At 59.6% G+C, this 25977-nt stretch overlaps 2 protein-coding genes and 1 long non-coding RNA gene across 12 annotated transcripts; 2 read left to right on the top strand and 1 right to left on the bottom strand.

Moving 5' to 3' along the window:
- Positions 1 to 6577: 6577 nt before the first annotated feature.
- On the bottom strand, positions 6578 to 24677 carry PLEKHN1 (pleckstrin homology domain containing N1). Of its 10 annotated transcripts, none has more exons than XM_057749438.1 (15): positions 24477 to 24677; positions 24277 to 24376; positions 21564 to 21710; positions 21398 to 21478; positions 21205 to 21277; positions 20782 to 20909; positions 20577 to 20708; positions 20372 to 20452; positions 19600 to 19675; positions 19333 to 19526; positions 19059 to 19208; positions 18743 to 18883; positions 18444 to 18575; positions 18040 to 18249; positions 6578 to 17745 (listed from the first exon to the last, which is right to left on the bottom strand). In XM_057749438.1, exons 1-15 carry the CDS (start codon positions 24557 to 24559, stop codon positions 17548 to 17550), a joined length of 1926 nt encoding a protein of 641 aa, XP_057605421.1. In that variant the 5' UTR covers positions 24560 to 24677; the 3' UTR covers positions 6578 to 17547. The 10 variants fall into 10 exon arrangements, with proteins under 10 accessions (XP_057605421.1, XP_057605458.1, XP_057605438.1 ...); XM_057749475.1 differs by having other exon boundaries at positions 19333 to 19481; positions 20577 to 20672; positions 24477 to 24674; XM_057749455.1 differs by having other exon boundaries at positions 6578 to 17663; positions 21398 to 21427; positions 24477 to 24673.
- PERM1 (PPARGC1 and ESRR induced regulator, muscle 1) lies at positions 12487 to 16041 on the top strand. Its single transcript, XM_057749378.1, has 3 exons — positions 12487 to 15004; positions 15536 to 15661; positions 15944 to 16041. Exons 1-3 carry the CDS (start codon positions 12487 to 12489, stop codon positions 16039 to 16041), a joined length of 2742 nt encoding a protein of 913 aa, XP_057605361.1.
- Positions 22991 to 25789, top strand: LOC130860959 (uncharacterized). The gene is made up of 3 exons (XR_009055524.1): positions 22991 to 23474; positions 25433 to 25558; positions 25657 to 25789. It is a non-coding gene; the product is annotated as an uncharacterized LOC130860959 (long non-coding RNA).
- The last annotated feature ends 188 nt before the right edge of the window (positions 25790 to 25977 follow it).

Here is a 25977-nt window from a genome sequence, read left to right as displayed (position 1 = left end):
AACTAATGTGCTCATGGTCACCCAGGGCCACCACCACGTGCCTGCTTGATGATGGAGTTGTGGGGGGGGGGGGAGGTGAGGCCCAGAAACAGCCCTTGCAGCTGTGCTGAGGAGCAGAGTGGGTTGGCCTGATGTCCGTCTGGAAGCAGTTCCTGTGAGCCCCAGCTGGGGGTGCAGGGACAGACCAGCCTCCTGCACCTTCCATTGCCATCCTCAGCTGACCAGCCACAGCCCAGGCTCATCACTGTGGCTTCTGGGCAGGGCTGGGGGCCATTTCTGTTTCTGTAGGTGACAGGGCACATTGGGTCAGAGCACGGCGCTGGGGGTCCACGAGCCCCAGACTTCAGACAAGTACAGGTGTGGGAGCCGCTCCATGCTGAGGCCACAGAGCCCAACCTGCCCCAGGGCCACACTGACCTGCCCCTAGCAGGCACATCCACCCTTTTTGCAGCCTGGTATCCATGGTGACCAGGAAGCAACTGGCTGCTGCTGCTTCAGAGGTGTCTTTTTCTGGTGGCCTGCCTGACCCTGATACCCACTTGGTGGCTTTGGGCTCTCACTTCAGAAAAGGAATCCCCATTTCTGTGTGGGGAGGTAGGGGCCCACTTCCTGCCTTGCCACCCTTACCCACAAGTGGGCCGGAGGCTGGTGGGGAGGAGGGCGTCCCCAGCTGCGCCCTTCCCCTCGCCCAGGGTCCCCCCAGCACGCCTTGCCCTGTCTAGCACGGTGGGGCGGGGCTCAGCAGCTCCGGGCTTGAGGAGGCATTGCTGTCCTCTCCTGGCCCCCGCACCCACCCCCCCAACGTGAGAGCGGCCCCGGCCTGGGCCGCACACGCACGTCCAGGGGCCGGGGCCTGGCTGGGCGCCAGCGGGGCGTCCCCAGCTCCTGGCTCGCCCTCCTCGTGGCCTCTCAAGGCCTGTGGGGCCCTGGGCTTGGGCTTTCCCTGCCAGCCCAGGGTCAGGGAAGTGTTAGGCAGGACCTGGCCAAGCTTCTTCCTCTGCCTGGGTCAGGAGGCTGGCTCTGCATGGAACGCCGGGTGGGGTGGGGCGTCCCCTGACTGTGTGTACACGGGATTGTCTTCTCCCTGAGTCCCTCGGAGTGTGCTTTGTTGAATTAAGAGGTGAGGGTGACATCCCAGGACTGAGCTGACCAGTCTGCCTACTTGCAGCCTGCAGTCTTTGGTCAGACTTTTCCAGAGCAGAGGCCAGGTCCTATGGGCTGAATGTTTGTGTCTGCAACCCTGCTAATTCATGTGTTGACACTTAACCCCCAAGGTGGGGGCCTTAGGAGGTGGGCCGTCTGGGAGGGGATGGGGTCATGGAATGGGATTAGTGCTCTGATAGAGGGATGAGACGGGAGAGCTTTCACTCACTCTGTTGGCCACGTGAGGACACAGAGGACACAGCCGGGAGGCGGACGTCGTGCCTCGAATGGATTCTCACGGGAAGCCGCCCGTGCTGGCACCAGCCTCCGGGTCCAAGATGAGTACATTTCTATTGTTGATTTGCTCTGTTACAGCAGCCAGGCTGACCAGGGCACCTGGGCTTGGTGTCACCAAGCAGACTGGAGGCTGGAGGTAGCTGCGGACTTTCCATAAATCACTGGGACAAGTGCCTGCCCCTCCCCCCCATGGGGACAGAGACTGAAGCTCCGGGTGTCCGGGCTGATGTTTCTTGTGCACTGGTCCCTCCCTGCCGCACAGAGTTGACTCTTGTGCAAAGCCAGCAAGGCAGCTTCTTCTTTCCTGGTGGGGAAGAGTCCCAGCCTGAGTCCCGGAACCCTGGGGAAAGTCTGGGCCACCCCGGTGTGGAGCGTGGGTGTGTTGTGTGGAGTAAAGGAAATGATGTCTGTAACGTGTCAATGAAAATTCAATTAACTATCAAGAAGAAAAAAAGGGAATGTTATTGGAGCCAAACTGAGGATTATAACCTGGGCAGCAGATTCTCAGAAAGCTCTGAGAACTGTTCTGCCAGTTAGAAGCCAAAGGCAAAGTAATATACTTTTTTTTTTTGGCCATGCTGCACGACTTGCGGGATCTCAATTCCCTGGTCAGAGACTGAACCCGGACCACAGCAGGGAAAGCCCGGAGTCCTAACCACTAGGTCACCAGGGAACTCCCCTCATATACAGTTTTGAGACAAAGGATCTCACATCAAAATGACACACTGATAATTTACATAAAGATCACCAAGGACACAGTCCAGGTAAGCACCCACAAAGGAGCAGCAAGTCACCATGACCCCCCAGAGCTGGGAAAGAGCTCTATTCTTTAAGAAGTTACATCACTGGCATCAGAAGAAAAAGAAATTGATCTTTATGGTGGAGCAGGCGCTCCCACCTTTGAGGCGCTCGGTTCACGTGTGATGCAGACACGCGTGGCGCATCATGGAGGGAGGAGCCCAAACAAACACACAGAGAGATTCTTATGTTTAATTTTCTCTTGTCCTGCCTTAAAATGTAATTTTTTTTTTTTTGGCCATGCCACACAGCTTGCAGATCTTAGTTCCAGGGATTGAATCCAGGCCCTAGCAGTGAAAGCGCCAAGTCTAACCACTGGACTGCGAGGGAATTCCTAAAATATAAATTTTATTTCATCAAGTGTCCCGGCCCCAGGAGGTGCCTAGGGCTTGGCGGCTGCACTGACAGGGCCTGCGGCTGCGCCCCGTACAGGTGGTGCCGCTGCGGGTCTCTTGGCTGCGTTGCTGGAACAACTATGTGGCGTTGAGGGAAGTCGGGAAAGGGAAACAGTTACCACCTGTTCCTGGAGCCACACCTGCCTGTGGGCTCCCAGTAATCAGCCCACCTGGGCAGGTAACTGAGGAGAACAAACACACAGAGCCAGAGACCCCCATCTCATGGTCAGAGACACACAGTCCATGAATCGAGTCCGACTCAGATAAGAGGCCTCTCAGAGCCGGCCAGGGCCCTCCCCACAGAGATACACAGACTCAGGCCTCCTCAGTCTGCTCTGTTTGGGGTCCAGCCTGCAGGTCCACGCTCTGCACCCACATTCCACGTGGGGCGCCTGTGCAGGACAGCCTCGAGCTCCCTACGAGTGGTTCAGGGATGCGTCCGACACAGCCTGGGATTGAATCCTACCTCTGCTGTCACTGTGACCTTGTGTGTTGTCACTGTGCGACCTAGGACAAGTCACAAAATCTCAAATGTAAGATGAGATTAGTAATAGTACCTGCCTGTGGAGCTGGGTGGTTGAGAGGATTAAATAAAATAAATAACCTGCATTATGACAGCTTCCAGCCAAGATTTTGAGTAGCAGGGACCAGATTTACCTTTCTGCCTAAAACAATTAAAAAACTGGATAAAATATATGAAATTGCAGACCATGAAAGACAGAGGTCCCTGGGAAGTGGGAAAGCCATGAAGTGAGCCCCACACTGCCCCAGCTGACTGCTTGGAGACAGTTTCCAGGCCACAGTGCAGGGCAGGAAGCCAGGCAGACTCCCTGAGTTGAGGAGGTGGAGCTGAGAGTTCTGAAGGACCAATGCAGCTGGAGTTCAGAGGACAGGGTGTCAGAAAGAAGAGAGGTGCCAGAGACAGAACTCCAGAGGGCTGCAGAGGGTCCCCCCAAACCTGATTAGCACGTCCTTGTGAACAAACTCCTCCAGGCTAGGCAAAGGACCGCCCAAAGGATTAGATGGCAACTTCTGAGTTCACACAGGGCCAGACACAGTTCCAGTCTCCACCAGCCAGAATGGAAACCCTGCCACTACAGGGCAGGTGGCAGAGCGCCCAGCAGGGTCTTATCCAACAGTGAGGAACGACCAGCACAGGTTCAGCACTGTTCTAGGCCTGCCCAGCAAAGTTTACAAACAAGACCTAAAAGGATCAAACTGCTTCCAAGTAGCAACCGCACCCAGAACAGAGCTCAAGAATGTTTATAGGAGTATAAAAATATTCAACACCCAATACGTTAAAATGCACAATGTCTGGCATCCAGTAAAAATTTACCAGGCATGCAGAGAAACAGGAAAATCTGACCATAATGAGAAAGGTCAATCAATTGAAAGCACCCCAGAAATGTCACCGATGATAGACAAAGATATTAAAACAGTTGTTACAGCTGCACTTCACATGTTTGAGAAGCTAGAGGAAAGACTGAGTGTGCTGGAGACATTGAAGGTACAAAAAACCCCAGTTGAACTTTTAGGAAATTATGATGTCTAATGTAAGAAATACCTTGGTTGCGATTAATGCAGACTAGAGATTCTACATTGAAGAGGAAACTATTAGTAAACTGCAAACATAACAATAAAAACTATTGAAAATAAAACAGATTTAAAATGGGGGTGGGGGAGAAAAGAGCATTAGTGAGCTGTGGTCAACGTCAAGGGCCTTACATATGTGTAACTGATGTCTCAGAGGATGGGGGGAGGTGAGAAACATTTGAAGAAATAATAACTGGAAATTTTACAATTTTGACATAAACAATAAACCCAGAGATCCAAGAAGCCTGAGGAAACTCAAGCACAAGAAGTCTGAAGAAAACTACACCAAGGAACATCATAATCAAATTGCTAAAACACAGCAATAAAGCAATGATTTCTGCTCCCACCACTTGTATTCAAAGGTGTGGGCATAATGAAGATGAAGATTCACCAGACAAGCTCTACACGTTGGTTACCTGCGTACCTGTCACCACTTTCAAAAACCTACAGATAATGCGGATGAGAAACATCTGCTGAGTGTCCAGAAATGCCAAAACAAAAACAAAAACAAACAAAAAAACAAAAAACAAAAGGTGTGGGAAGTTCTAGCCAGGCGAATGAGGCAAGAAAATGAAATAAAATGCCTCCATATTGGAAAAAAGAAGTAAAACTATGTTCAAATGACATAACCTTATATGTAGAAAATTCCATGGAATGCACTAAGAAAAACTATTAGAACTAATAAATGAGTTAGGCAAGGTTGCAGGGTACAAAGATCAATATTTTAAAATCAGTTATGGGCTTCCCTGGTGATGCAGTGGTTAAGAATCCGCCTGCCCATGCAGGGGACATGGGTTCGAGCCCTGGTCCAGGAAGATCCCACGTGCCGTGGAGCTACTGAGCCCATGTGCCTAGAGCCCGTGCTCCACAACAAGAGAAGCCACTGCAACGAGAAGCTGGAGCACCACAGTGAAGAGTAGCCCTGGTTCTCCACAACTAGAGCAAGCACTGCACGCAGCAATGCAGACCCAACACAGGCAATAAATAAATAGAATTTATTAAAAAAATAAAATAAAATCAGTTATATTTCTATACATTTTCAACAAATAATCTGAAAATGAAATAAGAAATCTATTCAATTTATAACATCAAAAATAATAAAACATTGAATGAATAAATTTAATAAAAGAAGTGCAAAACTTATACTTTGAAAACCATACAATATTGTTGAAAGAAATTAAAGAAGACAAATAAATGGAAAGATATTCCACATTTGTGGATTGGAAGATTTAACACTGTTAAGGTGACAATACTTCCCACATTGATCTATATATTCAACACAATCTCTTCAGAGTTCCAGTTAACATGTTTGCAGACATTGACACGCTGCTCCTAAAATTCATATGGAAATCCAAGGGACCCTGAATATCCAAAACAATCTTGAAAAAGAACATAGTTGGAGGACTCAAACTTCCTGATTCCAAAAGTTACTACAAAGTTACAATAATCAAGACAGTGTGATATTAGTATGAGGTTGAACATATTTATGGATGGAATAGAATTGAGCGTTCAGAAAGTTAAAAGCCTTCACTTTTAGTCACTTGCTTTTCAACAAGGATGCCAAGACAATCCAGCAGAGGGAAGAACAGTCTCTTCAACAAGTTGTGCTGTGACATCTGAATATCCATATGCAGAAGAATGAGGCTGGACCCCTTCCTCACACCATACAGAGAATTAACTAAAAATGCATGAGATGCACAAACGTAAGAGCTAGAACTATAAAGCACTTAGAAGAAAATACAGGAGTAGTTCTTCATGGTCTTGGGTCAGGAAGGACCTTAGACAAAGCCTTCTTAGATATGTTTCCAAAAGCAAAAGTGACAAAAGATAAAAAAAAAAAAAGATAAATTGAACTTCATAAAAATTAACAACTTTTGGCTTCAAAGGAGATTATTGAAAAAGTGAAAGACACATAGAATGGGAGGAAATATTTGCAACACGTGTATTGAAAAGAAGTTTGTATTTAAAATATATAAACAACTCTCTCAACTCAATGATAAGACAAATAACCCAACTAAAAAATTGGAGGGACTTCCCTGGTAGCACAGTGGTTGAGAATCCACCTGCCAATGCAGGGGACACGGGTTTGATCCATGGTCCGGAAACATCCCACATGCCGTGGAGCAACTAAGCTGGTATGCCACCACTACTGAGCCTGTGCTCTAGAGCCTTTGAGCCGCAACTACTGAGCCCACGTGCCACAACTACTGAAGCCCAATCGCCTAGAGCCCGTGCTCAGCAACAAGAGAAGCCACCACAATGAGAAACCTGCGCACCACAACAAAGAGTAGCCCCCACTTACCACAACTAGAGAAAGCCCTCGCGCAGCAATGAAGACCCAACACAGCCAATAAATAAATAAATAAATTTATTAAAAAATATATATAAAGAACTCTTGAGACTCAATAATAAGAAAACAACCCAATGAAGAAAATGGGCAGAAGATTTGATCAGTCACTTCATGGAAGAAGACATATGGATGTATTTATTTATTTACTTATTTATTTATTTAAAATTGTTTTCTTTGCCACACAACTTGTGGGATCTTAGGTCCCTGACCAGGGATCAAACCCAGGCCCTCCACAGTGAAAGCACCAAGTCATAACCACTGGACCACCAGGGAACTTCCTGGATGCATTTAAACACATGAAAAGATGCTCAGCATTAGTCATAAGAAAATGAAAGTTAAAAGCACGAGACACTACTAACCATCTACTAGAATGGGAAAGTTAAAAAGTCATACCAGACCTAGTGCCGGTGCAGATGTGGAGCAACTGGAACTCTCAGGCACTCCTGGGGCGGATGAAAATGGGAACCACACTGGAAAACACTTTACCCAAGAGAAATGCAAGCACTTGCTCACACAAAGACTTAAACACACATATTTGTAGCAGCTTCATATATAATAGCCCCAAATGTCCATCAACAGGTGAACGGATAAACAAATCTTGGCATGTCCAACAATGGAACACTACTTATTAATTATAAAAAGAACTACTGGCATATGCAATGGCATAGATGAATCTCAAAATAACGACGCCCAGGGACAGAAGCCAGACACCGCACTCTCTGTACTACACCAACGCGTGCCTACTGTATGATCCCATCTCCATGATGTTCTGGACGGTGCCACCCAACCGCAGTGACAGAAGGGACAGCGGGCCCACGTGGCTGCCTGGGCGGGGGTGGGGGGTGGGGGGGTGGTTGCCTCAGCAAGGGCTCAGGAACCCCTGGCGGGACGGGCATTTCACTCTCAGGAGGGTGGTGATGGCTTTCCGGGAGAATACTCATGTCAAAACGTAGCTAACTTTACACTTAAAATACGTGCAGTTTATCATATGTAAGCAATACTTCCATAAACTATTAAAAAAATGAAAAGTAAAAAGCCCATACACTGTGCAAAGCAGTTAAGACTGCCAGGCGTGTGACAGCGGCGCGTTGAACCTCGACTCTTATTTTCCAGAGCTTAGGTCTCAAGGCCAAGGGCCGCGGGCCGGCGGGCTTCGGGGGCGGCCCTGGCGCCCGGCCAACGCCCCCCGCGCGCCGCTGGGCCGGCTTTTCCTCCGACTTCCGGGGGCGCCCGCGCGCCCTCTGGTGGCGCCGCCTGGCACCGCAGGCCGCGTGCCGCCGACCCAGCTCCCCCGAGGCCGCCGCGGCCCATCCGTCCACCCCGCTCGCGGGCCTCCGCCCAGACCTACGGCCCCCAGAGCGGAGCTGGGTCCGGAGCGCGCAGGCGCCCGTGCGCTCCAGAGCGCTTACCGGCAGGAGGCCCATGACTGGGGAGGGGGCAGGGAAGGGAGGGGACGCGTCGCGTAACTCCAGCCACAGCTGGTCTCCAGAAGGACCCAGGTCCACCGCGCCCTCCCCACAGCCTCTCCTGGGATCCTGTACTCCCTTCTTCCAGGGTAGCCATGGCAACTGCTGAAAAGGCCCTGTCCCCAATCCTCCAGACTCCTCCTTGTGGGGAGTCCGTGGGGGGCTTTGCTGCTGTGCCCCTGTAGAGGGACAGACACACACGTGTGCTCTGCGGAGTGGGGATGTGGCGCTGGGCTCGCTGGTGTCCATGTGGAAACAAAAAAGTGTGACAGGACCCCATCCCCCACCGTCCATGAAGATCTGCCATGCGGATTGAGGTACCAGTGAGAAAGGAAAAACAACGAAGCTCTAAACACATTCAAGGACACAGTGATATCTTCGTGACTTTGGGGGGACAGCCAAAGAGTTCTGTAAAAACAGAAACAATGATAAGCATAAAGGACATTGTTGATAACTTGGACTGTGTTAAAATTTAAAACTTCTGTTCATCGAAAGACTGCTGTTAAGAGACTGAAAAACTGAGATGGGGGGCGGGGCAGATATTCATAGTAAATATTTGAAACAGAATCCTTACCCAGAATGGGTAACAAATGCCTGCAAATCAGTAAGAAAAGGGCATAGAAAAGAGGCAGAAGCACTGAAGAGACACACATCCTCACAAAAGAAGATGCCAGTGGCGACCTCCCTGGTGGTCCAGCAGTTGACTCCGCACTCCCAGTGCAGGGGGCCAGGGTTCTACCCCCAGTCAGGGAACTAAATCCCGCATGCTGCAGTGAATATCCCGAGTGTCGCAACTAAAGACCCAGCGCAGTCAAATAAATAAATAAATATTAAAAGAAGAAGAAGAAGATGCCAATGGCCAATAACTTCATTCTTAAGGAAAGTGCTGCATCAGGTGGTGACAGACCATAGGTGGTGTGGCTGCAGGCACTCCCGAAAACTGTTGTTCAGTGTCCTCTAGAGCTGGACAGACACCTCTGACCCCACAACTCTCCAAGACCACCAAAAGAAATGTTCCAGAATGTTCATAGCATCACTTTTTGTAATAGCTGCAAACTGGAAACAACCCAAATCACCATCCACAGGAGAGCAATGGGAGGATGTCCAGTCCCATACGGACCACCCTCAGTGGCGGAGGTGACCAACACAGCCTCAGCCACCGACTCCGGGGCCTGATGAGGAGTGGACTGTGGGATGATTAGAAGACAGAGAGCATGGGTACTGGGCTCTGCCCCATTCCAGCACAGAGTGCCTGAAAATCTGGGAATTTCTTGCTGAGAGCACAGGAGCATCTTTTGTTCTAATGAGGCTTCTGTGGGGGCTGGTCACCAGAAGACGAAGCCTGATTAGAAGTGTGGAATTTTCGGCCCCACCCCCATCCTCTTGAGAAAGGAGAAGGGCTGAAAAGGGGGCTAATAACTGATCGCGCCTGTGTGAGGAAGCCCCTACAAAATCCCTCGCTGGAGACGCATGGAGGTGCGTCCACGTCCCTTCCCACCCAGCCCTGTCCATCTCCCATCTGGACCCTCACCTGTATCCTTCATCATACCCTTTTATAATGAACTGGTGAGCGTTAGTTTCCTGAGTTCTGTGAGCCGCTCTAGCAAATTAACTGAATCCAAGGGGCAGGCGATCGTGGGAACCTCTGATTGTAGCCAAGTCAGACAGAGGTGGTGGGTGACCTGGGGACCAGCACCTTGTCATTGGCATCTGAAGTTGGGGGCCGTCTGTGGGACTGAGCCCCTAAACATCTCCAGATATTATCATAATTGAGTTAACCTGTTGGACACCCAGCTGGTGTCACTGAATTGCCTGGCATGGGACCCCTTCCCCCCACTTCTGGTGACTAGTAAAGGAGACTCACAGGAGAGACACAGGAGGGACATCTGGGTTTTCCCCACACACAGTAGCGACAAGAAACCCAGGCCAGGCTCGCCCACCCAGGGTGGCCGAGGGTGCCACTTGACCTTGCTCTTCCTGGGTGACTTGGCCTCCTCCACATGAAGACTCGGCCCTCGTCGTCTCCACCCACCCAGTCTCGATCCTCCAGACCGTCCTCAGAGGCCACCCTCCTCTCCACTCTAGGTCCTTTTTAACATGCGTTGCTGTCAGAAATGACCCTATTTACCTGTTAGTTTAGATGTTTGCTGTCAGACCCCCCCCCCCACTCCCTCCTCTGTCCCCCAGTAGGAGGGGTGTGTGTCACAGTGACCAGCCTGAGGATAGGCAACACCAGCCTCCAGGGCAGGACGGCTCTGAGCAGAGCCTTTGGGACACAGATCTGCCACTTACTAGCTGTGTGGCTGTGGACAAGTCACTCACCCTCTCTGTGCCTTACCAAGCTCAACTGTGAAAGAGGGTCCTGCTGGCACCCCTCTTAGGATGGACACATTTTGGAAAAGCGCTCAGGGGGCTGGGCAGGGTGGTGCCTTCAGGGGGCTGCTGTTCTCAGAGGCCCTGTCTCCTGCTCAGCTCCTCCTGGCGACCTGGGGGTGGCAGCACCAGACCCCCGTTCCTGGAGAGACAGGCTGCGTGGCCACCCCCACCTTGGGCCCCAATTGCAGAAGCCTAGGTCGGGAGAGATGCTGGCAGGAGTTGACCAGCTCTCCCCTGACCCCCATCAGCCCTCTCCAGAGCCCATTCCCGTGTGGGCGCCTCCACCAAGAGCCCTCAAGGTGCCCACTTGTCTCCCAAGCCCCACCAGCAGCTTCACAATGCTGCCAGGGGCGGGGCCAGAGGACGGAAGTGCAAACCCTGACCCCGGTTGGCAGTGGCCACATTCAGTGACCTCTAGGAGCACCCAGGACCAGTCACTTCCCGGCTCATCTCTCTGCGGCCCCCTCTGCTCCCCACAGGTGTCGGGGTAAAGCCCTAAGACCCAGAAGCACCTGGGCTGGCCTTGGGGGGCTGCCAGCAGGTGAGGCAACGGGAGGGTCGGGGGTGGGGGTGCCGAGTTTTCACACTAGGTGGGACCACTTTAAGAGGAGAGGGCAGCCTTGGGCCAAGGTGGACGACAGAGTGGCCTTCCGGGTGGGAGAGGGAGGCCCCTGCGGGCCGACCGCTGGTCAGCATTCTCTGACTGGCATCTGACCTGACCAGGAAGGCGTCCCTCACGTAGCTGGAAGCCCCTCAAATGCCATCTATTTGTGGCCTGTACCCTGCCGCCTGGCAGCAGACATGTGACCACGGGGCTGTGGTATTTTGGGCAATGGGGGTGGGGCCTGCACGGCGAGCCCTGCACCATGCCGCTCTGGGACGGGCAGCTTGGACGCCCAGCTCTGCTGCCCCGACTGGCTGCGGGGTCCCAGGTACAGTACTGTCAGCCCCTCATTCGCACCCTAAGGGATCCCAAAGGGGACAGCCCCCACAGGGACCTCCCCTGGGACCAGAGAGGAGGACAAGGTGCAGCGGGGTCAGGAAGCCACAGTGCCCTGTCTCAAGGCACCTCCATCTCAAGGACCGGTCTGGCCAGCGCGACCTCCCACCCCTCTGGGTCCAGCGGCAGCTGACCAAGGGCCAAAGGGCAGCCCCTCTTAGGGGGCTGAGAGGTTAGGGACTCTCAGCCAGGTAGGGTTGCCTTGGTTCACTGAGATGTGGGGAGGGGGCCTTTGCCAGCTGGACAGGTCTGGTCAGGGGCACAGACCCTGAGGATGGCCGCAGGGGGCTGGTGGGAATCAGGAGGCTTATTTCTGTTCTGGGACCTCCTGACTGGGCCAGGGGCAGAGCCAGGCTTTCCCTGATGACCCCTGAGTGGGCTCTGGCCAGCACCAGCTTGACCTTGGTAAGCTCAGAGGAAGCCCAGCAGCTTGTCCCAGCCAAGGTTAGTGGAAGGTCATCACCAAAGACGGGTCACCTGCTGGACACTGCAGCTCCTCCCCCCAATGGCCAGCTGCCACCTGGGGCATGTTGGGACAGTCCAGGGCTGACTGTCGCCCAGGTGAACTGAGCCCTGGTGGGTGGTCCTTGAAATGGGCTTTGCTGTATAGAGTTGGCCTTGGTAGCAACAACTCTGCAGGAACGTTGGAGGCGGACCCAGCTGAACATAAAATGCGCGACGTTGTGGAGGAAAATTTCTCCTGGGGATGAAAACTCAAACACAAGGAACCCTATTTTTGAGTGAACTTCAGTAACTTGAATGCAGGCCTGTCACGATATGTCATTGTAACGTTGTCCTCTGCGGTCAGTTTGGGAGCAGGGAAAGTGGGAATTTTGGGCCTTCTAACTCCAGGAAGCCATGAGGTTTGAGACCGGCACGGCTTCCCTCTGGATTCTCTGTTTGTTCTGCTTTCTTTCAGGACGGAGATGGCGTGCTGGCCCCCAAGCCAGGGAGGCGGGGGACGCCCCACGGGGTGGGTGGGGTGGTGGCAGCGTGCGCGGGCCGGGGCCCCGGGCCTGGGTCCGTGAAGAGCCTAGTCTGTGGTTCCCGTGCCTCCGCTGACCCAGAATGGAGAACTTCCAGTACAGCGTCCAGCTGAGTGACCAGGACTGGGCTGAGTTTTCGGCCGCTGCCGAGGAGTGTGGCCTCCTGCAGGCCAGCCTGGCCTCTGGGGATGAGCTCTTGTCCAGTGACACGGACCAAAGGGACAGCAGTGGCAGCAGCCCCTCAGGGCCCCCGCCCTTTCTCGAGGGGCAGCTGGCTCCTGGGGGGAGTGCCTGGCCTGGCTTTGAGGAGGAGGGCAAGGCAGCCATCCGACAGCGGGTCAGCAGGTCTTGGCACGAGCCCACACTGGCCCTGGAGGCTGGGCAGCAGCTGCCCAGCACGTCCGCACTGTCAGAAGCTCGGCCGTCCCCCAGCCCTGGCGCCGCCCCTCCGGCCCAGGGCTCACCCCTCCTGGGGCCAGTGTCTTCCACTGACGGGACGCAGAGGCTTCTGCAGGGCCCAGCCCCCCGGGGTCCCGCCGCCGCTCCCACTGGCGCGCCCATTCGGAGCCCCGAGGCCCCGGGCTGCCGCGCTGCCCCCCAGAAGCCGCCTGGCAGCCCTGGAGCCCCACCGCGCGGCCCCAGCCGAAACAAGAGGCGCGCTGCAGGCACCAAGGGGGGAGGTGGGCGCCCAGGTGGCACAGGCCCTGCTCCCGCCCAGCTGGACTCCCCACTGCTCACCGAGGCCAGGCCTGAGGACGGCCTCAGCCCGACTGGGTCCAGGAGGAAGCGTCTCCCGGCGGGGACAGCAGAGCAGACAGCAGGAGCCGGGCAGATCGGGCTGGGGCCAGAGCCTGCAGGGGCCCTTGAGCAGGTGGCCCGGCAAGGGCCAGGTGTGGCTCCGTCTACACCTGTCCCCACCACTGAGCAGGGTACAGACCTACTCGGGATGACCCCCAGAGCTGAGCCATGCGCTATGTCCATGCTCGACCTGGAGGTGCCTCTAGATGTCACAATGGCTAAATCAGACGCAGCTCTGTCCACACCCGCCTCCGAACCTCAACCCGAGGTGCCTCTGTCTACACCCGCCTCCGAACCTCAGCCCGAGGTGCCTCTGTCTACACCCGCCTCCGAACCTCAGCCCGAGGTGCCTCTGTCTACACCCGCCTCCGAACCTCAGCCCGAGGTGCCTCTGTCTACACCCGCCTCCGAACCTCAGCCCGAGGTGCCTCTGTCTACACCCGCCTCCGAACCTCAGCCCGATGAGCCTCTGTCTACACCCGCCTCCGAACCTCAGCCCGAGGTGCCTCTGTCTACACCCGCCTCCGAACCTCAGCCCGAGGTGCCTCTGTCTACACCCGCCTCCGAACCTCAACCCGAGGTGCCTCTGTCTACACCCGCCTCCGAACCTCAACCCGAGGTGCCTCTGTCTACACCCGCCTCCGAACCTCAACCCGAGGTGCCTCTGTCTACACCCGCCTCCGAACCTCAACCCGAGGTGCTTCTGTCTACACCCACCTCTAAGCTTCAACCCAATAAGCCTCAGTCTATGCCCGCTTCCAAGCCTCAACCCAATGAGCCTCTGTCCACACCCGCCTCCAAGCCTAGACTGGATGTGGACCTGCTTATGCCGGGCCCAGTGGTCCAGCCGGAGGTGGATTCATCTACACCTGTCTCAAAGGATATACCACGTACAGCTCTGCCTCACCTGGTTTCCGAGGCCAAGTCAGGTGTGGGTGTGTGTACACCTGCTCCCATCCCCCAGGCTGGGCCTGACATGGTAGAGGTGGAGGTTGCCCCCGTGGCCAAGCTGGGGTTGAGCCCTGTTCGGTCTCCAGAGGGGGGCCGGCAGAAGCCTAGAGGGGAGCCCTCAGCAGGCGCCCCTGGACACCACGCTGGGGAGCCCCCCGTAGGCCCTACCCGAGCTCCCAAGAAGAAGAAAGTACGATTCTCCATGGCTGTGCCCAGCCCCAAGGAGCCAGGGTCGGGAGAGGCCTCAGGCCCACCCTCCTCAGCCACAGCCCCCAGGACAGCAGCTGGGGGCCACAGGGGGTCTGGAGCCTGGGACGCGGTGGCAGTGGGGCCCCGCACCCCCCAGCCTCGGATTCTGAAGCACCTGCCCCGCCCCGCCCCCTCTGCCTCAGCGGGGCCTGGGCCCAGGAGCTGCTTCGCGGTGACCCTCCCAGAAGCCTATGAGTTCTTCTTTTGTGACACCATCGAGGAGGAGGATGAAGATGTTGAGGAGGAAGCAGAGGCTGGCCAGGCTCTGGCCGAAGTCCAGTGGCCAGATGTGTGTGAGTTCTTCTTCCGGGAAGGCCAAACCCAGAGATCGAGGCACTGGGAGGGCCGCTCGCAGGCCCCACCCCTACAGGCTGAGCCTGCGGCCCCTCCACTAGGAGATGCCATGCCCATCTCCATCCCTGAGGCCTATGAACACTTCCTCGGGGAGGACACGTCAGGGGGCACGCTGGGGCCGGCTGCCCTTCTCCAGATGCAGGCCACGGAGCCCGCCAGGTCCGTTCCCTGGGGAGCGGGGACTGGCACCCCACCGGAGCCTAGCCCAGCCTCTGCGGAGCAGCTCACCCTGGCCGTCAGGCAAGCAGGTGTGTGTTGCGGGGGCCCCATGGCCTGTTCAGGACCTGGGAACACACTGTCCGGGGAGTTCGGCCAAGAGGGCCACTGGGGAGGGGCAAGCCAGGACCCTGTGTTGTGAGCTGGTGGGGGCCCTCAGGGATGATCTGGGCAGGAAGGACCAGCTCCTGGCCATCCCAGGACACGGTCCAGGTGGGGCAGCCCAGGCCAAGCAGAGGTTTGGCTCCACGCTGACTGTGACGTCTGTGCTCAGGCCCAGACAGCAGCAGCGCCTGCCCCCTGCAGCAGGCAGGCACTGGGGCAGCTCCAGCTCAGGCTGTGCTGCCTGCCAGGTCAGGCTCACGTTCCCTAAGGAAGATATTTTACAAACCAGGAAACGGTGCCCCAGACGTACTCACCCAAGTCAGCCTGACTCAGCCGTGCCACACACTACCCTGTGTCTTAGGACAGAGGCGTCACGGGGGGATGTGACTCAGGACAGACGTGTCTCAGGCATGTGTGAGTGGGGCAGCAGGAGCTCAGGACATGCTTCTCTTTCCTAGGGGAACCCCGGGGTCCCCTCACCTCGTTTACCTTCAGCCAGAATGACATGTGCCTGGTGTTTGTAGCCTTTGCTACCTGGGCTGTGAGAACATCAGACCTGCACGCCCCAGATGCCTGGAAGACAGGTTGGTGGGCCCGGGGCGGGGCCGGAGGGGGTGGGTGGGCGGCGGGCTGGTGTCCAGAAGTCAAACGGAGGGGCAGTGGTGTTCAGTCCCAGCTGCTGGGCCAGCACGGGTGAAGGGTGCAGGGAGGTGCAGGGTTCTCCCCTAACCCATCTCCTGCGTTGCTGGCCCACCGTCGCCCGACCAGCTTCCTCCCATCCTTTGAGGACTAGGCCGTGTGGCTGGAGGGTAGGGACCAGGCCGGAACAGAGCCGGCGCTCAGGAGGTCTTGTGCTTCTCTCGCAGTTCTGCTGGCCAACATCGGAACCATCTCCGCCATCCGGTACTTCCGCCGGCAGGTGGGCCGGGGGCACCGCAGCCGCAGCCCCAGCCCCAGCTCCTAGGACCCAGGCTCAGCCCAGGAAGACGCAGGGTGAGGAAATGTCTCAAGATGCTCAAGATGCAGGACAGGTGCTCAAGATGAGGCGCTGCCCTCAGGCCTTGCCCTTTGACCCTTGTGTTCTGCAGCGTCTAGGAAGGAGCCTGAGTCCTCGGTCCTGGTTCCCTTGGACTCCACCTGAGGGTCCAGTCCGTGGCCAAGGCCAAGGCTGCGCTCCACTTGGGAGTGGGGAGATTCTGGAAGGCTGGGAGGGTAGGGGCCAAGCAGGGAGCTGGTTAGTAAGGTGGCCAGATTAGCAACAAAAAACAGGGCGTCCAGTGAAATTGGAATCTCAGACACGCAGTACGAGGCCTACTGACGCTAGGGAATGATTTGCGGTTTATCTGAAACCAGAGTTAACTGGAGTCCTAACCCTATGTGGTTATCCTGTTGGACGGAGCGGCACGACGGGGCACCGGAAGTTAGACGCTTCGGAGCAGCAGTGAGGCCGCAGCTGCAGCTCTGGGCAGGGGCAAGCGCCTCAAGGCTGGGGCTGGGGGGCGGGGCCGGCGTCCCAGGGACTCTCTGCCCTGTTTACAAGTGTGCCGGGCCGCTGGAGGCCTCTGGGGCCTCTCTGACCCCTGAGCCCCAGGGGTCTGTGGTCAAGCCTTCCTCGGCTCCTGCCCAGGATGCTGAGCAGGTATCCAGTGGGGCCCTGCAGGCTGGGGGTCTGCAGGGCGGAGACTGGAGCTCCTCTTCTGGGGAGCTCTGGAGGAGGCGCAGAGGGGGAGGTCAAGGGCACCAGGTGCAGGGACTGGGCGCCTGGGCTCGCCCAGGGCTGAGAGGAGCGGGAGGCAGGACCGGAAGGTGCGCGGGGCACGGGCGCTGGTGGAGCAAGGGGGCTGCTAGGCTGGGGGCTGGGGGCTGGGGGCGTCCAGCCCTGAGGCGGCGTGCACAGGGTCCCCGGGGTGCAGCAGACGCGGCGCTGAGCACAGAACACGTGGACACGCAGCACCTATAAAGTCTCCTTCTTTCTCGCCGAGTCTCTTGCCGGTTTCGCCCAGCCAGCCCCCGACCACTCACACGCGCCCGGGCCACCCTCCTCCCTCTGCCCGTGGTGGCTCAGACCTTGCTGACCTCTGACCCTTGTGCCCTCTGGCCGCACGTACTCTGACCCTCGCTAACCTGACGCTCGCAGCCCTCTGACCTTTACGCCTGTGCCGTCCTCCCTCTCCCAGGTGAAGCCCCTGCCCCGCGTCCCCTCCCTCCTTCCGCCCCTGAGAGGCAGGCTGAGGTTCGACCCCTCTGGGCGTCCCGTCACCTTGGCCAAGGTGCCCTGAGCACGAGGCCCTCCTGACCCCTGCAGGGCTCCGGGTGACTCAGGGCTCTGGAGGCCCCCTCCACCCGCTGGGGTCAGGCAGCGACTCGATACTGAGTGCCTGTGGCCCCACACAGAAGCCCCAGGTCCTGCTGCAGCCCCTCCGGGGTCGATGCAGGCGGGCGGTTCCGAGAAGCAGCCTCTTGGGGGCCATCAGATCCACTGGATGAGCCCCCCTTCAGCCTCAGGCGCTCCTCGAGGCCACCGCTGGTGGGAAGGTGGCAGGGCTTTGTCCCGGACGCTGTCGTAGCTCCTGGGGGGGCGGCCCTCTGGTGGGGAGGGCGGAGATACATGTGCCTTCAGGAAGCAACACCCAGAGCTCTCCCAGGAAGAGGCAGGGCCCCCACTCACCTGGGGGAGGTGTCAGGGTGTCAGGGAGAACGTCCCTTGCAGGGCAGACCTGGGGACCCGACCACAAGTCTGAGAGATGGGCCCCGGGAAGGGGGCTTGGTGAGCAGCCCATGAACCTGCCAGGCTCCACCCCCACTGTTTCCTCTTGCGCCCCCCACCCCCGCCCCCTTCCTGCCACCCATACTTGGTCTCTGCCCACCCCTTCATCCCCTGCTCCCTCAGGGTCCCAGGAGGCCCCAGAGGATTTCGTCTCCCCTGCAGAACCCCTTACCCAGGGCAGGGGCTGCTACTCACAAGCTGAGGGGCGTCTGCAGGCTGGGGGCCCCGGGCCCTGATGGAGCTGGGATGCTGCTGAGAGGCCCGGGCCTGGGGGACCCCCTTCTCAGAGAGCACGTGGGGGCCGGGGAGTCCAGAGCTGGGGTCAGAGACAGGCACGGACACGGGGACCGAGGGGAACGGGCTCGAGGGCGCAGGTGCAAGCGAGCTCTGCATCGCACTGAGGAACTGTGAGGAGAGCATCGGTGACCGAGGCCCCAGGGCCGGGACCTCCGTGCAGCGAAGGCGTCCCTGCCCCAGAAACCCCCTTAGCCTCCCGTGGAGGCCTGAGCAGACCTCAGGCTTTGGTCACCCTCTCAACCTCAAGCTGTGGCCGCATCCAGCTCTTTCTGTCGCCCGGGGCGGGGGGGGCGGGGACTGACCTCATCCAGGCCCTGCACATCTGTGACCTTGCGGTGGGAAGTGGCAGGTGGCGTGTAGGGGTCAGCATAGAGCGGGGAGTGCGGTGTCTCCAGAGAGGGGTCTGGGGCCTCAGGGCCGTCCTCCAGGCTCAGCTACAGGCAAGAGAAAAGAGAGACAGGATTCCTGGAGCTGGAATGGGCCAGGCCCTCCCTTCTCTGTGCAAGAGGCCCCTGGGTGGCTCTAGGACCGAGGAGGCCAGGGAGGTGGAGGGCAGGAGGGAGAGCCCTGCCCGGAGCCGGGGTCGATGGGCTGGGCTCACCTGCGTCAGGTCCAGGTGCAGCAGGGTGGCTGGGCCAGGCCCCTCCCCCGGGGCCTTGCTCCTGGGCGAGCGGCTGCTGCCGCCCCGTCTCAGCTTTGCCTTGTGCCCACCAGCGCTGGTGCAGCCAGGGTTGGCTTGCTCCTGTGGGGACCAAGGACCTTCCAGAAGGTTCCCTGGGGCCCTCTCCCACATAACCCTCCGAGGCTACACAGAGCCGCCCCCTCCTGTCCGAGTCCCCTCCCCTGAGGAACCAGGGTCTTCCCCGCGGTGGGGCTCCCCCGCCAACCTCCTCTGCCCATTCCCCTCGGGTACTCACCGGCGTGGGCCGGGCAGGGCAGCCCGCAGGGGACGGCACTGAGGACTCAGGGAGGGAGCGGCGGGTGCGGCCGGAGGCGGGCGCCAGGCACCCCGCGTCCCAGCTGGTTCGTCCGCCTGAGGAGAGCGAGCCTCGGCCACTGCCCGCAGCCTGGGCAGCCGGCGGTGGGTAAGGGTGAGCCAGGTGGCAGGACTCCTCTCCCCGCCTCCCCGTGCCCAGGCCCACCCTCCTGTTTCACCGCTGCCTGGCAGCACCTCCCCTGCTGACTCCGCACCTGTGTGGATGCCCGCAGCCCCCGGAAGCTCCCCGGGCCCGGCGGCGGGGAGGCCCGGTCCCCGCGGCAGACCGTCTGCAGGCAGAGCAGCCACTGGCTGTAGTCCTCGTAGCTGGCACACACCACACGGATGGTGTTGATGAGACGGCCTGGCGCACAGATGCCGTGAGGGGGCCTGGCAGGCAGGGTGGCCCCTGCAAGGCCCTGGTGAAGGGCTGGGCATCCGCCAGGCTCACACCCTCTCTCCCAGGCCTGGCTTCCCCCTACCTTCGATCAGGAAAGAACGGATCTCTTTCTCCCTCTCCTCCAGGTTGATGTGAAGGGCGCTGAGCGGGAGCTCCCCCTGCGGGGCGTGGGGGGTGCAGGGCCTTAGTCAGGGGACGCGACCCCTGTGCCCGCTGCCCCGTCTTGCCCTCCCGAGCTGGGCAGGCGCACAGACGCCAGGCACAGGGCGAGGCGGGGCCAAGGCCGACACCCCGAAGGAGGCCAGGCCAGCCAACGGCCAACACAGGACTGGTCGGGGGCTGGTCCCCTGGGCCACCTGCTAAGGCGGCGGTGGGTGGGGAGAGATCACGAGGGAGCCCCCCGCGTGCTTCTCAGTGACTGAAGGCCATGATCGCCCCCAGAGCAGAAGGTGCCCTGATGCACGTGGCAGACACTCCGGCCCCAAAGGACCCTCCCCCTCATGCCTGTGCCCACCCGTGCACACGACGCCCCTCAGGCACCAGGAAGATGCCTGCTCAGAGGTACAGGCCCCTTTCAGAGGCACCAGGGGCCCCCACGCCACCACCCCAGGTGATGGGTCTGCTGGCGGCTGAGGACCCTCTAGGACGACACGGGGTGTGAGGCAGGGCAGCCACCCTCCTTGCGCAGGCCAGGCTGAGACCAGACTGACCAGGGCAGCGGGCTGGGTGGGTGGGGCCGGGGCCATCTGTCCCAACAAGCCCCGAAAGACAGGTTCCTCCTGAGCCGCGGCCCCCTCCCGCCCCCACGTGCAGGGCGCCTCCCTGGGGCGGGTCCACAGTGGCGCGCGCCCCACCTTAAAGCAAAGCCCATCTGCTTCCTCGGAGAAGATGGCCAGGGAGGTCGGGTACAGGACCAGAAGCCGGTCCCACTGCTCCTGTGAGGGGGTCACAGGGCAGAGTGGGGTCGCCACTGGCACCCCCCCCCCCCCGGGGGCCTAGCTCCCACCTGCTGCCTGCACCCCGCGCCCACCTCCTTCCGCCTCTGTGCCCCCCGCCCACCTGCGAGGGCAGATGCTGCAGCTTGACCCTCGAGGCACAGATGGCGCTGCCCACCACGTGGCGCCCCGATGCCGTCTGCAGCCGGGCCAGCCTGCGCTGCAGAGTCCAGGGGAGCTCGTCCTCGGGGGGGGCCTGGGAGAAGGGGGTCAGGGGCACGCGGAGGAGGGTGGGGATGGGAAAGGGGTGTGGGGGTCCCAGCACTGACCTGTGGGGGCGCTGGGTGGCAGCGAGGCAGCCCTCCCACGAAGGCTATTTGCTTCTCCAGGTGGTAGAGCCAGCAGCCCAGCTCGGCCGGGCTGGGGCAGAGCACGAGAAGGGGCGAGGGCAGCGGGCCTGCGGGGGAGGGGCAGAGGGCGCTAGGCCGGCGGCCACGGGAAAGGCCCCTCCGGTGCCGGGAGGAGCCACTGATGACCACACGTACGGCTCTGGAGGTCCCCAACCCGCCGCCCTCCACCCTAGCCTTGCACATACATGGGTGCCCATCAGAGGAAAAGCCAGGACCCCTCCACGTGCTCCGAGTCCCACCCAGGTCCTGGGACCCGGTCCACGGCCAGAATCACGGAGCAGCCTCGGTGCTGCCACTCTCTCGAGGGCCAGGCCAGCACCCTCCACCTGTGCCTCTGCGCACCTGTGATCTGGAAGGCATGCTCTCGGGACCCCTCGAGCGGGCGGACACTCAGCTCTGTCAGTGGTAACAGCCCCTGCCAGAGCACAGCGGGAGGGACGGGCTGGGGGACGCCCCGGCAGGACTGGGCCACCTGCCTCCCAAGGGGCTGCTCTCTCCCTCTTCCCCAGCTCCTCCCTCTGCCATCTCCCCTCACCTGGAAGGTGAGTCCTTCGGAACCGTGAGCCTGAAAGTACAGGTGGGAGGGGAAGAGCTCCAGGTAGCAGTCACTGACGTCCTGGGGAAAGCGCGGCCAGGGTCTGAGGGCTGGGGGGAGACCCCAGGGCGGCCCTCAAGCACCCCCCTCCCAGCCCGGCCCCCACCTGGCTGTGCTGGAAACGCAGCTGGACCTTGGCGTAGTGCACGACCTTGCCCAGGCTCCTCACGGGCGCCCTCCGCCGCCCCGCCTTGAACACACTCAGGAAAGGCTGCTCTAGGTTTTCTTGCTGTCTCTCCAGGCCTGGGATGTTCTGGGGGTGGGGGCAGAGCTCAGGGGAGCGGGCCTGACAGGAGACCTGCAGCCCTCGCCCCCAGTCTCACAATACACAGGTGAAGAACACACGTACAGCACCACGTGTGCACAGAATCCTATACACACTCACAGCCGCTTCACGTGAAAACAATGCAGAACACACACACACACACACACACACACACACACACACACACACACACACACACACACAGCCTCCTTGCTGGTCACAGAACTCCGTGCTCTAGCGTGGGAGTCAGCGAGGTTTCAACTCAACAGAGATTCAACCCTTGGCTTCACTATTTCCTAACTGTGTTCCCTTATTTTTGTTATTCAGCCTCCCAAGACTTGTTGGTCAGAGGGGTTTTCAGGTGTCCGGGTGCGACGGTGCTCAAAGCCCTCCCACACCTTGGCGTCAGCTGGTGACCGTATAAACCTTGGATCTAGCAGGAGGGGCGGGGCTGATCCGTAGCATTTGCCAGCCTTCCTGGTGTCAGTACTCCCATCAGAGCCCATTTCACGCCGCCCAGCACACTGCCGCCTGCCCCCAGGCTCCCTCCCAGTAGAGGCCAAGGTCTTGGCAACAGCTGAGCCGCCCTCTCCCCTCACATCGGGCACATGCCCGTCTCAGGACCTTTGCTCTTGCTGCCCCCTCTTCCTGGACCACGCAGCCCAGCCCCTTCTCACCCCGTCCAGGGCTGGGCTCAGACTCCCTTCTCTGGGAGCTCCTGTCTGGGTGCCCTTCCAACATTCCAGCCTCACTGACTCCTGCCCGTTGGTCCTCCTGTACATTTCGCCTCAGCACGGGCCACATCTGACTTACTCTGCCTCTTCCGTCTTTGTCTTGTCATCTGGCTCTGTCACAAGGTGGGAATGATATGAGAACAGGGCCTGTGTCTATCTGGCCCATTGCTGGGCCAGGGCCTAGGCCTGGAGTGTGCTGGGGGTTCAATGCCTGTCTGCTGAAGGGAGGGAGGGTCAGGGCCCACCAACATCTGACCCCGGCACACAGAGAATCCTCTGTAAACAGGGGCTTGATGATCAGAATGGGAGTCGGACTGGGACGGATGCGGAACGGGCTGGAGGGGCCGAGGTCGGGGCTCGGAGGGCACTGGGCAGCTGGCTGGGGCTGCTGTGCCCTGGCCAAGCGGGGCTACCCCTTGGGCGAGCCCGGGAATGTGAAGAGACAGACACAGCTTCCTGGCCTCCCTGCCTCTGGGTGGGGCCTCCTGCACCCACACCCAGTGTGGGGAACGATGCCGGATGTGGCCCGTGAAAAATAGGCCACGGAGCAGGAGGGGCCACGCAGCTGGCCCTGTGGCCCTGGCTCAGCCTCGGGGCCGGGGCGGGGCAGGCTCCCACGTGGGTGCAGACGCCCCCCCGCCCCCCGCCAGGGAGGGCACGAGGAGCACTGTCTCCTGCCCCGGCCCCGCCTCCCGAGGTTCAGCAAGCCCAGTCCCCTCTCCAGCTGCCATGTCCCGGCACGAGAGGACCACCAGGACCACACGATGTGCCCTAAGCCTGGACAGAGGGAGCTGAGGTCTGAGACGTGGCCACACAGAGGAATGCCGGCTAGGCCTCGACGGAAGTGCCCTCTCTGCTTCTCTGAGGCAGCCTGGTTTCTGAAGCCAGCACTTGGCCACAGCGAGGCCAGGGGATCCCAGGGAGTAGGAGAGGAGACAAGGCCCAGGCTTCCCAGCCTGACAGGAACACTTGGAAAGGAGGCTTGGGAACCCACACCAGCTGCTGTGAGGACCAAGAGGTACAGGGCAGTTGTTCCTGGGGCAAGAACCTAGGGGGTCACGTCCCTCACCCCAGGGCCTCCGCACACAGCAGAGACGCGCCCCGTCCCTTGCCGGCTGCGCTGGGCTGAAGGGCGGGTGTCTCTTCCTTTCGGCCAGCTGGACGGGGGGCTGGACGTGGTACTCAGCTCAGGGGTGGCCTACCACGTGCTTGGGAACCACACCCTCGCGGCGTGGCTGGGGGGTGCTGTGGGACGCGGCAGCGGTGCACACCCCAGGGACGCCCCTTGGAGAAACCGGGGCCGAGAGCAGGGGAGAGGCTGGCTCACTGTGCACCCGAAGACCCTCAGTCTCTCCGAGTGACAGAGGGGCGTGGCGGTCCACGGCTCCGTCACCAGCCCGACACCCGTGACCACACCGCAGCAGCACAGACACGCGTGCTCGTCCGGCTCTAACGTGCCCGGACACGCCGTCCCGCACCAGGACCCGGGGTGGGGGGCGGACACCAGGGCCCCCAGGCAGGGCGGGCACGCGGCCTGGCCTGCAGTCCCCGCCCCACTGCCCCACTGACTCAGTGCCGGGTCTCAGTTTCGCTCTCTGCTGGCTCAGACTCTCGGCCCATGAGCTCCCCAGGGCGGGGCTGCACCCACTTCCTCGCTGTGCTCTGGGCCGGGCTCCCGCGGGCCAAGAGGAGAGACCCTGGGCCCAGCACACACAGAAAACACACACACACACACACACACACGCGCGCGCGCGCGCAGCCACATGCAGACCACCCCTGCCGCACCCCTCCAAGCCCGGGCACACTGCCTGGCCGCTCACCGTCCCAGGGAGGTAGTGGAAGATCTTGTCGGCAGTGGTGTCCCCATCCGGACCGGCCTCGGAGCCAAACAGGCCAGCTAGCTTCCGTGCACCCTCCTCTCTGGGGACAAGGGAAGTAGGGGCTCACAGCCTGGCCCTCGAGGCAAATCGAGGGAGACCTTGTGACCGAGTGGCCGCGGCCGTACCCTGCCCCACCTCACCTGTTTCCCTTCAGCGAGGGTTTTCTGGAAAAAGAGGCCCTGAGCCTCCTAGGGGCCTGAGGGACACACTGGCTGTTCCCCATGGGTGGCGGTGGCAGCTGGCCTGAGTAGAGCCAGTCGACAGGTCACAGTCCCTCTGTCCTGAGCCTCCAGCCCCACCTCCTGGGGCGGGGCTCTGGGCCAGCCTGCCCCATACCCAAGGGCTGGGGAGGCGGAGCCTGTCTGGGAGGGACCTGGCGCCTACCTGAGGCTGAGCTGAGCCTTCCAGTTTCCCGCCCAGGGTCCTCCACACAGGCCAGCCAGCCTGGTGGGTGGGGGATGGGGAAGAAAGGCTCCCCACCTCTCCTGGCCCAATGAAGAGCCCCCAATCTGTACAGGAAGGGGCTCAAAGGCCAGTCTGTGATTGCATCAAACTGGGGGTGCCTAGGCCTGGAGCTCATTGAGCCCAGGGACCCCCTTCCAGACCTCCCCACCATGTGAGCACACATCCTGTTTCCACCTAAATGCCTGTCTCTGAGTCACCAGTGACTGTAAGAAGATACGTGCTTACTCTCAGCTGTTGAAACAGCCATTTGCAACTGGAGAAGGGGGAGCCAGGACCCTCCCGCAGCCTCCTCTCTTGCCTCACTCCAACCCTCACCCCCAGTCAAGGTCAGGGTCCCCAAGGCTTAACCAGAATCCGGGAGGGAGGCAATGACCCTCCCAGATGTGCCTGGGACCACCACGGTGAGGTCAGGGGGAATGCCACACAGAGGCTGCGGTAAGACACTGGCCACCACAGCCCTGCCCCTGGATGTGATGGTGCCGCCTCAAAGCCCCCAGATGCCAACACAGTCCCTCGGCCCAGCCACACAGCTGCCCCGGGCCCTCCCAATCACCCGAAAGGACCCTGAAAAGTAGAGATGGAAACTCAGCCACAGGCCCGCAGAGGCCAGAAAACACATTTATTGTTCTAGTGGCTCATATTGCTGTGTGGGGTCTGCAGTGGACGTGTGCCCAGCTCAGAGCAGGACCCGGAAATGACACCAAGGCCACGGGAAGGAAGCCCAATTCGTGCCCTCCCTGGGAGCGTACCTGGCTGGGTGAGGCGAGGGCCGTGTGCAAAGCACAGGCTTGGGGGTCTGCACCTGCTCAGAAAGCCCCCCAGTAACTGCTGCGCATCACCCCTCGGTCCCCCCAGGTCTGCAGAGTCCAAGCTGGCCCCTTACCCAAGGGCAACGCCAGGGTCCACCCCATCGCTCCCCAGTGCCCCCAGCAGGGTGGCAGGACACTGAAGCAGGGCAGCTTGGTCCCAGACACAGGACACTTCCGGAGTTAAGGGAGAAACGGGCAGCTGCGGCCGGCTCACCGTCCACCCACAAACAAACGAGGGAATAAATAAACGCACACAAGCACACGCTGAGGAAGGAGCACAGCAACGGGCGGCCGAGACGCACAAAGACGGGACAGACGGCCCGGGACGTCCCGGGGAGGGGGCCGAGCCCTGCCCCGCGCGTGGGGG

Source organism: Hippopotamus amphibius, chromosome 1, assembly GCF_030028045.1.
Source record: "Hippopotamus amphibius kiboko isolate mHipAmp2 chromosome 1, mHipAmp2.hap2, whole genome shotgun sequence".
NCBI classification, from domain to species: Eukaryota; Metazoa; Chordata; class Mammalia; order Artiodactyla; family Hippopotamidae; genus Hippopotamus; species Hippopotamus amphibius.
Note: the sequence above shows the minus strand (reverse complement) of the source record. Positions and strands in the feature narration are given on the sequence as shown.